Source organism: Stegastes partitus, unplaced genomic scaffold, assembly GCF_000690725.1.
Source record: "Stegastes partitus isolate 25-593 unplaced genomic scaffold, Stegastes_partitus-1.0.2 Scaffold1434, whole genome shotgun sequence".
NCBI classification, from domain to species: domain Eukaryota; kingdom Metazoa; phylum Chordata; class Actinopteri; family Pomacentridae; genus Stegastes; species Stegastes partitus.
In genome coordinates, this window is record NW_007579165.1 from 150,046 (window position 1) to 160,794 (window position 10,749).

The window sequence follows — 10,749 nt, forward strand, 5'->3', positions numbered from 1 at the left end:
TTCGTGACCCCCTCCCCCCAGCCTCCTCCTCGTTCAGCCACGTCAAGCATCAAATCAGCATCCCGATGAGACTCTTTGCTAATTTTCTCCCTCCTGCTCTCATCAGGTAATGACTGCTCGCTGATTCACCCGAGCCGGAGCAGCGAATCACCTCCTTCTCCGGCTTTTTTCCCCTCCCGTCTCTGAAAATTGGTTTCTCTGACAGATTCAATGCCGCCATCCAGGCTGATGTCTGGTCTGTCTATTCATCTTTTTTCCTCCTGCCGTGACCTTTCTCCGCCACAGCTTGCATCTCTCTCCACATCCACCCCTCTAATTTTCCCCCCCAAAACGGATGAGTCTCCCCCATCGTGTTTCAGTCCTTCCTTCATCTTCACCTCCACCTCTCCCCTTCCCCCGCATCTTCCATTTTGGTGTGTTTGTGTTAATATGGAGTGTGTTTCGTTGCCTGTTTTGTACGCTTGTGCGAGTGGGTCACAGTGCACTGAGGTCGTGACAGGAGCGCGACTTCTGCCGGAGGATCTTGCTGCCCCGGTGGCGGCTCATCTCCCTGTAGCGCCCCCGGTCCCGGTCCCGGTCTCGGCCGTACGAGCGCGGTACCAGCCCAGCCAGGAAGCGCTTGGCCCGGCTCGTCAGGCTCTCCCTGCGGCCCGATCCGGGGTCCCCGTCCGTCCACCCGGGGCCCACGCAGTCTCCCCTTGCAGTCCGAACCGCTGCCTCCAATAGCTCGTTGGTGCCGTGGTCCAAGGAGGCCGAGAGCTCCAGGTAGATGCAGTCGAACATCATGGCGCTTGACTGGGCCTCTGGTAGGGGAGAGAGAGGAAGACATTTCTCCTTAGAGACATGTTTGTACGGAGCTCATTTTAAATAAGCGAGGCTTCACACAGTGGCAGCTGCAGATGACAATTAAAGGCAGCAGTTCGAAATTTACGAATCATGAAAGCAGCTTGCAAACGACCCAACTGCAGCGTGATGTCTATCACCAAAAGGTAATACCTCGGCATCGGGAGCTCGCTCGCTCGCTCGCTGCCGTTTGGGAGACTCCATTAGCCTCTTAAGTGTTTGTCACTCTTTTCACACCACGTTGTGACAAATTGAGTCAGTTCACAGCATCTCACTATGCAGGGAGGTGATTCTCCTCTCGGCTTATTGTGTTTCAGAAATCTTGCTCAAAAGCTTGAAGAGTGGAAGGGAAACAGATATAATGGTATACAGACAGGGAGGATGTTTCCTTAAAGAATCATGATGTATTAAAGACGTTACCACCACACAATAGGCCTTCATTGGCCCTTAAGCTGAACATTTATCACAATGCTTTGTTTTTTCTCATGAGGAATAAACCTGAAGGTTCATTCTTGACCTTGGAAATTGAAAAAAAAACCCATCTACGTACTAGCTCTACCCAGAGCTTTTATATCACATGTTCTAGAGTGCGCTCATTAGTCATACAGTTGGCCTCTGAGCAACCTCCATTCACTGGTGAAGGCCATACTGTTGAAAGCCCTGGAGAAAATACCAAGTGGCCCTTGAGCTAGGATGGCTTTGTCAAAGCACCACTGCCAAATTTAAGAAAACTGCTAGAAAAGACCTTAAAGAGTATGAAATCATGTTTAGTTAGTGACGTGTTTAGTTTAGTGCACGTCAACAGATCCATAAAAACGAGTGAATCTCCATCCGCTGCTGGAGATTTTATCTAGGGTGGCATCAACTTTTGTGCAAAACCCCCTGTCGAAATGTATTAGGAGCCACTTTCAGAAGAGATAAAAGTACCTCTGAGCAGCCTTGAAAAACTGCTGTGCAGGTCAGATCTGCTGGTCTCAGAGAAGACATATGGTGACCGGTTAAACTTGGGAAGGACACCCATTTCTCTGCCCTATTGATGTTCTCATTGAGTAACAGTCTCCTCCCTTCAAACATCATAAGTCAACATAATAAAACCTCCATTGTTCTACATCTATCTAACATCATGGTCAAAGCTGTCGGATCCTCCACCGCAATGGAAACAGAATTCCTGAAAGGCCCGATAACAGGGCAGCTCCTTCAAACTTTGCATCTGCCTCGAGTTCCTGCAGTGGAAACCTGCCTGGTGTGATGCAACTGAAAGCTCTGGAAAAGGTGAATGAGTGAATCTTGAATCTGAAATGTGTTGCTTGCTCAAAGAATACAGAATTTTTGTAAAAAGAAGAAGACAGGTGTAAGTAATAAAACAAACTACTATTTGTGGTGCAAACACTGCTGTATATTTATGCTTTTGCTGCAATTTATTCCAATTTTCTACCAACTATTCTGCGTTTGTCATTTTCATCTGTGTCTCAATCATACAAACAGATAGATTGCAATTTTTTTTTAAGCAAAACTAATGAATGTTAACTACACTGTGCGGCCCTGAGTCGCATTTTGTGTATTTGTCATATTTAGCAAGTCACAAGTGGCTCTAAAAGCACAGAGGGACACAGTCGTGGCACGATGGGGTTAATGTGTTGCCATTAGCTGAATTGCATAAGCTCAAATCTCTTGGCTGCAGCTCAAATGGTTTTCGATCTCAATGTGACTCTCCTGGATAAGGACAGGTGACTGAGCGGTTTGTTGACAAGGCTCAGTATCTCAGCTAAAAGCGCCTGCTGGTCGCTGGTCAAACAAACCTGGACGATAAGGAAAGCCGTCAGATACAGATCATTCTCCAGTAAAGCCGCTTCTCTGTCAGCCCAAATCACATTTTTGTTTCCAACTGTACTTCCGCTTTTTTATTTTAACTTCACTCCAGTATCTGAGAGCAGCTGTGTGCTGAAAAGGTTGTTAAAGCTTATTACTGGTATTCATAATAACTCCATAGTAAAAAATATACCGCATTAACTTAAAATGACTGCAGCGTGATTGCAGCAGGAAGAGGCTGCAGCCAAAGACGAGCGATGTGAGGCTTTCATAAAGGCCTTTTTTTGTGCGAGTATTTGTCCTGAGAAATTATTTCAAGAGCACAGTGATAATAAAATACTGATAACTCAAATTGTCTACTCTCAATGGAACCAAAACACAGCACAAAAGTAAAGCAAATTACAGAGTTAAGTACTTGAAAGCCTCAATAGCGAGAGGTTGTCATTTTTATATTAATTGCCCATTACTGTTAGCTCGCATTTTTTGAACATTTTCTGCTGGCAGAGGAAAGAAAGAAAATAATTACAGCTTTTTCTGAGGCAGAGTGGAGCACAAAAATAGATTGTTGATTGTGAATGTGCAATGAGTTTCGTATTAATATATATTTATATCATTATGCTTGTTTAAAACCTGCTTATTTCAGCTGTGAGGCTGTCGAGCCGGGACGCTGCCTCCAATGTATAAGCCTGTGTCATCTGCAAAAAAACGAATAAAGAAAATGATAAGGAACGAACATACATCTGATCTACTATGATTAGCTCTAAACTCAAGGCCCTCTTAACTTTTTTAGAGCTTTAAAATGAAGGTTCTTTGAAGGTTTGCTTTGCTGTCATACATATAGTTCTGGTGAATTTTACCGAAGCCATCTCCAAGATTAAATGAAGACAATGTGATATCATTGAAAGCAAGAGTAAGCAGCACTGTTTTTGCTGAATAATCTGCAGGGAAAAACAAAAAGCCAGGCTGTAAAATGACAACATTTTCCTTTCAGGTCATGCATCTTAACTCCTCTAATATTTTTTCACAGCCTTTATCTGCATGTTTTTTTTAAACAGTGGATGGAGTTTGCTCTGTTGCCATGGAGCTAAATCTGTTTAATACCCATGCCTCATTACATCTAGTTAAATCCTTGTTAATATTCTGAATTATGATCATTGAAACACAACCTGTTGGTCTGGTTTTCGTGCGACTGCATTAACACAGCATGCAGAGAGTACGCGCCGGTGTCACAAAGGTATTTTAAAAAAAACAAAACAGAGGTAGAGATTTGATCTGGGTGTAATAATCCAGCCACACAGCAGCTGTCAACCCACTGCAGAGTCACCTAATAGTGTGGTGAGGTAAGACTGGGGAGGAAACAAGGCAAATCCCAAACCAGATCAACAGGACTTATCCTAATACCTACGACGGCTGATTGAATAACCTGCTCAAAAGAGTGTTTGGGAAAATTGAATTGGAGAGGATTGGAGGAGAGGAGGAAACAAAAAGGAGAGGAGATAAGGAATGAGCTCTCCACCTGTGTGCTGACAGGCTGAAAAGAAGTGAAATGATGGAGAAAGATCCGGACAAAAAGTGAAGTTTAGCGAGGCACTAAGATGAATCGGGAGAAACCTGTGAGTCACGGGGAGACGAGGAGGAGGAGGAGGAGGAGACGCTGAAAGGAGATGACAGGCAAGATGGCAGATGAAATGAGCATGCAGCGGGAGAGGAAGGAGACGGGAGGAGACAGACGGACAGCGCGGAGACACCGACGGAAAGAATGTCGACTAAGCAAACGGAGCCAGAGTGCATATTAATCAAAGCCCAGAGGAGCAGGGCCACACCGCCGCCGCCATATTGAGCGGATGATAAATACGTTGCCGGCGTGACAGCGACTGTATCGCTGTGTGTGTGTGTGGTGAGGACGGAGAGAGAGATGTAGCAAGAGGAGGTAAGGTGAGAGATAGCAGAATAAAAGTGTCACTGTACATGCCATAAATAGACTTTATGGCTTCAGCACTCTCAGCCAGGCCCCCGGGTTCTTTAAGGAGGAGGCCAGCCAGGCCAGGCCGGCCCGGCTTCCTCCGTCAGGCTCACATATCAGAAAGAATACATGTGGTCTGTCCGGGGAGAACATAAGAACGTTCTTGTCAGGCGCCCCGGGAACAGGGATGGAGCAATTTCCATATCGCTGACCACGTTGACGCTCCTGGGTTGTTGGGGTTTTTTTTTTTTTTCTGGTGAGGAGAGAATATGCTGAGTATAGGCATCTCTCATTATTCACTCCTCGCCTCCCTGCCTGCCTCCTTCTTCCACTTGTATCATCGAGTCAACACCAAAGCTGTGACCCGACTCGAGTTGACAGCGATGTGCAGGCGCCAATGTGCACAAATTTTACACTTGCTGCCTCTGTTTAAATCGCACAACAAAGCAAAACAAACAAGATTAGATCCCAAACTGCGGCTCCGCTGACTGTACTCGTCCTCTTGGCCTCAACCTCGGCCATTTCAAGCCTGAGGGGAACGCGTGCAAAGCCTGACTTGTCCTAAACTACGACCTCGAACAAAACTTTAGTCTCATCAGAACTAATTATAATCCTAAATTAATGTGGGATTAATAGAAACAAACAAGTGTTGTATCCATTATTGTCTTAAAATGCACTTTTTAAAGATAAAGAGCATGTCTGTATTTTTTCCCGCCATTTTTTTGGAAATACACTAAAAAACTGCTTATGCAAAGTACGCATGTTGTTAACCAACATTATTTAAAAACACACAGTAACAGTGAACATCTTGTTTGAAAGACCCAGTTGCTGCCGATAAAGTGCTAACATTAGTTCATCAAATGCCATCTAATATCCTTTAGTTCGTTAGCATGAATGGTCCAATTATTTTTTTTTTTTACATTTACTAAAAACAACATTAAAGCTGCACTAAGTAGGTTTTGGCCACTAGGGGGCAGAAATACTCCCAAACAAACGTATTCATAACCAGTGGCACCTGGTGAAAATTCTTGGTGGGGGATGCAGTCTGCAAATGACCTTTTATTTTAAATCAGACATTAGAATATGAGTAACATCAGGCGCAACTATTTGCAGGAATACCTTTCTACCAATGGAGGATGTTCTAATTTAACTTTATTAAGACTGAACAGAACTAAATTTCAAAACCATTCATCAAACTTTCAGCAATATTTACAGGATCTGTACAAACTCAAAACAACAAATAATGAAAAAGAACACTATTCAGGGCTCCGGACTCATTTTGTCGCACCTCCCACTTATCAAAGGCTAAACCTATGACTCACTGAACATTTTCTTATCAATAGACTCTACGATTTACTGATGGTCCCTAAATGTCCCACACAACAGGCTGTGGTAGCTGCTGTTTGGTGGCTGTGGTGTGCTCTGACAGGTGAGTGACCAAAAATGACTTTAAAAATAATAAACTAGAGTGTTCTAATATCAGATTTGTCTGAGGTTAAACCCAGTTACATGTATTCTAGACGCGGTCTTTTCTATGAGCGAAAAAACAGTGAATGCAGGCGCGCTCCGTTTTTTAAAACAAGACCTCATTTTTAAGCATAAATACTGCGGTACACCAAAGTTATTAAAGTACTACTTTGCACCACTGTGGTCCACACAGCAGCGTCCTGTGCCGGATACTGCAACGCTAATACAGCTTCATGATCATCATGCTCATCAATTCACACACTCTCTAAAATGACGGTCGCAAATGCAGTCTGGAGCTATTTGACCAAAAATGTGGCTCCTCTGTCTTTCTGCTCAGAAAACTTCTGTTACTTTTTGGTTGACACACAGTAAAGACTTATTTTAAATCTATTAATAATACAAATACTGTTAATATGGCAAAAGAATATGAACGTGGTTATTAATTTTATTATTATTTTGTTAGAGTTATTTCAAACTGAATGTTGTGTTTGAGAACTACTTTTCATCTGGTAACTCTTAGTGGGACGGCGCCCGTATAGACCAGAAACCACTGCTGATACTTTGCTTAGATTTAGTTCCTTTTCTCTGTACATCACATCTGATCCATTATAGAGACTCTGAGAAATGTGAAAGTTTGACAAATATTTCCGTTTTTGCAGTTTCATTCTATGAGTTCATTTTGCCGATTTTTATTTTATTTTTTTTGAACGCTGGGCTTCAAATGAAACTATTAAATCAGCAGCAGGACGCTGTGCTGCTTTGGCCTAAATTTTGAAGTGCTTTTGAAGTGAGTTTTTCAAACCATTAGATAAAAGTGTTCTTGAAACCTCAGAAGCTTTAAATGTTTCATCACTGACAGAAAGAAAACTTGAAGTCTTCACAAGCCTTCATCTATTAATTCCTCTGGTGAGCTGATAAGATGATAGGTGGTTATGAACAGTGGCGGCTGGTCAATATGAAGCGCCGTCCCACGACTAGTTACCAGATTAAAAGTAGTTCTCAAACACGATATTCAGTTTGAATTAATTATAAAATAATAAAATGAATAGCAGTGTTCATATTCTTTGGATTACTAACAGATTTAATATTAGTCTTTACAGCGTGTTTACTAACTTCACACTTCCTGGATGCGGGGCGCCGGCCACAACTTTTCAGGATCATGTGACCTTTGCCTGGGCTCTGATTGGCAGCTGCAGATTTTCTCACGGGGCGCAGCTCAGTGTGTCCCAGACCCGTCCACTTTTGCTGTAAGCCAATTAATTTAGTCTTTATTTGCTTTTGTCTTCTGTCGTTCAAAACTGTCCTCGGATGTGCTTTAACTACATATCCAACACCGTCACATGGCCTTTCTCCTCCTCTTCTACCAGATGACGGCTACTGTCATGAGACAAAGAGCCACATTTTTGGTCAAATAGCTCCAGACTGCATTTGCGGCCTTTTTTTTGGAGAGTGTGTGAATTGATGAGCATGACGATCATGAAGCTCTATTAGTGTCGCTGTAACCAGCACAGGAAGCTGCTGTATTCATCACAGTGGTGCAAAGTACTATAACTTCAGTGTACCAGTACAGTACAGGTCAGAGTGGCTTAAAAATTAGGTCATGTCGTGAAAAACAGAAGACACCCACATTTGTTGTTTTTCCCGTGTGTAGAATTCATGTAACTGGGTTTAACCGTGGACAAATCTGACAGCAGAGCACCCTAGTTTATTATTTTTAAAGTCATTTTTGGCCACACACCTGTCGGAGCACACCACAGCCACCAGCAGCAGCTACCACAGCCTGCTGTGTGGGGCGTTTAGGGAGCATCAGTAAATCATAGCGTCTATTGATAAAGTTGAGTTTGTACAGATCCTGTAAATATTGATGAAAGTTTAAAGAATGGTTTTGAAATTTAGTTCTGGTGAGTCCTAATAACGTTAAATTAGATTCTGATTAGAGTATCTTACAAAGGTAGAACATTTGCATTCCTTTAAATAGTTGTGCCTGATGTTACTCATGTTCTAATTTCTGATTGAAAATAAAAGGTCATTTGCAGACTGCACTTAAACTTTCACCAGCTGCCACCGATGTCGTGATCCCAAAAATCCCCAGTCTACGTATCTCACCTAAAAATTCACCAAAAATAAAGCATTTGCAGAAAATCTGTAAAACACAACAAACAAAAAACTCAGAGAAGCCATGTTTGACTCAGCTTTGATCTCGACTCACGTCACATTATAGATATATAGACACAGATATTGCAGTGACAGATGAGCCCACAGAGACATAAACAAAATTTAACCAGAAACTGCTTTGGGATTAAAGTGCGAGCTGCATAACCTCCACTAGACAGGTGTAAAATTCACACCTCAGATTGGTGTCTTTCAGGCGTACATCATAATATTCAATTATATAAATAATATTTCCTCTCATCTTCCTCCACCAATGTCAACAGTCCTCAAGCTCATTGTTCGGCTTCAGATGTTTCAAAAGCGACTGAATGATGTGCTTCGGTCGAGTGCTGCTCTTTATTTTACAAAAATAGCTGTTAGCAACCTGCTACGTGAGTGGCACACGCACAGCGTTCAAATTCCATTTGAAGCTTGTTGCTTCTTTCTTTATCAACTCTTGAGAACAATATCAGGGTCTTTAGCCTCCAATCAATGACGCCAGTACACTCACATAGCTTAAATACCTGTAGTTTAATATTCAGTAACCCTAACTCTGACCCAGCCCATGTATCTAAAGTCCCACAATGAAAAAGAAGAGCTAAAATCAAAGTATACGGAGCCCCGGAAGGGACATGAAGAAAGAAAAAAATAGGGATGAGAAAAAAAAGATAGAGGTATCTTTTGCAAAATCTGGCAAAACTTTCTCGAGATCTCGCAAAAACTTTCTTGGGATCTTGCAAAACTATGAGTAACTCCAATCCGGTAGGTGGTGGTAATGCACTTGAACGTTGGATGTCAACCACCAAATCAATAGAAGAAGAAGAAAATTATAGGTATATATACTTCTGGGTCTTTTTGACAGTCTGGAGAAACGACAATGGAGGACACCCACCAGTACGAGAGTTTTATGGAGTCTTATTTTGAAATCGGCCTAAAATATAAAGACATTCAAGAAGTACTTAGCAAGAGGCAGAGTTTTCACAGAACATCCAATAACATTGATGTGACTTTTGTGATCCCAAGAAAGTTGTGCGAGATCTCGCAAAAGATACCTCTAGAAGCCATCTATGTCAAACTGGAAAGCCCAACCCTCAACAGAGGTGGAGGTCTGAGGCATCACCTCTCACCTGGTTACAGTTCAGTCTTAAGAACACTCCTCAGGAAGATGAAACCACATTCACACGTCACCACAAAAGACCCTAACGAACCCCATTGTGGCAGAAGGAGCACTAACGACTCACATAACGAAGGGGAGGAGCATAAAACATCCAATTGAAACCAAAACTCAGGTGTTAATGGCTCCTGAAGGATATAAGTAGGTGGAACTCCCAACTAGTCAACTGATGAAGCCTCTTGGATGAGAGGCGAAGGAACTCAAGCAAGTCCAGTTGCTATGATTAGTCTACGAGAATTTCTCCATGTCTCTTCCAGCGTAAAACAGCTGCAGAGGTGGGTTTTGGTTTTCGATGGGTATGGCAGTGCAACCAATCACTTTCCAGGGCGTCATCTGACGTTAACAGAAAAATGCTTCAAAGTTCAAAGCTGAGTTAACTTAAGCCTAACATTAAACTGCAGTTTTTCACAGCAGATCTTTACCAGAGTTCATCAATTCTACTTTTATCTTACCTGAAAATGAGCACAAACTTCAGCCTCTCTCAACCAGCAACACTGCTTTATGGAGGCAATTTGTGAACAGCAAAAAAAAAAAAAGGCAGAATTTGACAGCACGGTGAGAATAAAGGCAGGTTTTAGAGCCTGGTATTTCAAAAAGAGGTCACCGTCACCTCGGAGGTTGTTCGGTGGAGCCGGCGTATCGATGTAACACCAGCAATAGAGGCTTCCTTTGCTAACATACCCTCATTCTGTTGGTCTAAGAACTCAGAGTGGTTCTTTCAAGGACAGCAAAATAAGCTGCACTCTCCACTAACGCACACACAGCCACACAATGACACAATGCGTCTCACACATCTCCTCAAAACCCCCGGCTGCTCATTCATACACTCACCATTCTCATACATTCGCCCTTCCCCGTGTCAGCCCTCTTCCTCTTCTTCTTCTCGTCCCTCTTATCGCAGCACCCCCCCCCTCTCCTCGCTTTGAAACGGCCTCGCTGATGGTGAGGAGATGGAGGGAGATGAGGGCTTGTTAGCGCCTGATGTGTTTACGGACATGCAGCCGGTTGTGCACATATGCGGAGTACAAACATACATAAAGATAGCGAGAGCGGCGGGGTCCTGTAAGAGGGAGATAATCTGAACTGAGATGTGCCATCTGGGAAAACAAAGTAAGAAAAAAAAAACCCTGCAAGAGCAGAGGGACACAGAGGGAGACAGCGGATAGACATCTGCAGACTAAATACAAACCGAGATCGCAGAGATGATGGAAGGTTTTTTTGCTATCAACCGCACACACTGCAATTACAAATTCAAATCAAGGTCAAGCTGCGCTGTCACTCTTTCCTTCCTCTCAACTTGCTGCGAGCTGAAACATTAATGAAATTCAGATTACGGTTTGGG

At 42.9% G+C, this 10,749-nt stretch overlaps 1 protein-coding gene across 1 annotated transcript in view; it reads right to left on the reverse strand.

The window, feature by feature from the left end:
* Positions 1–474: 474 nt before the first annotated feature.
* rem2 (RAS (RAD and GEM)-like GTP binding 2) overlaps positions 475–10,749 on the reverse strand; it is a 31,409-nt gene continuing 21,134 nt past the window's right edge. The window contains exon 4 of the mRNA XM_008299575.1: positions 475–803. Coding sequence (XP_008297797.1) covers positions 475–803 — 329 coding nt within the window. The remainder of the gene's footprint in view (positions 804–10,749) is intronic.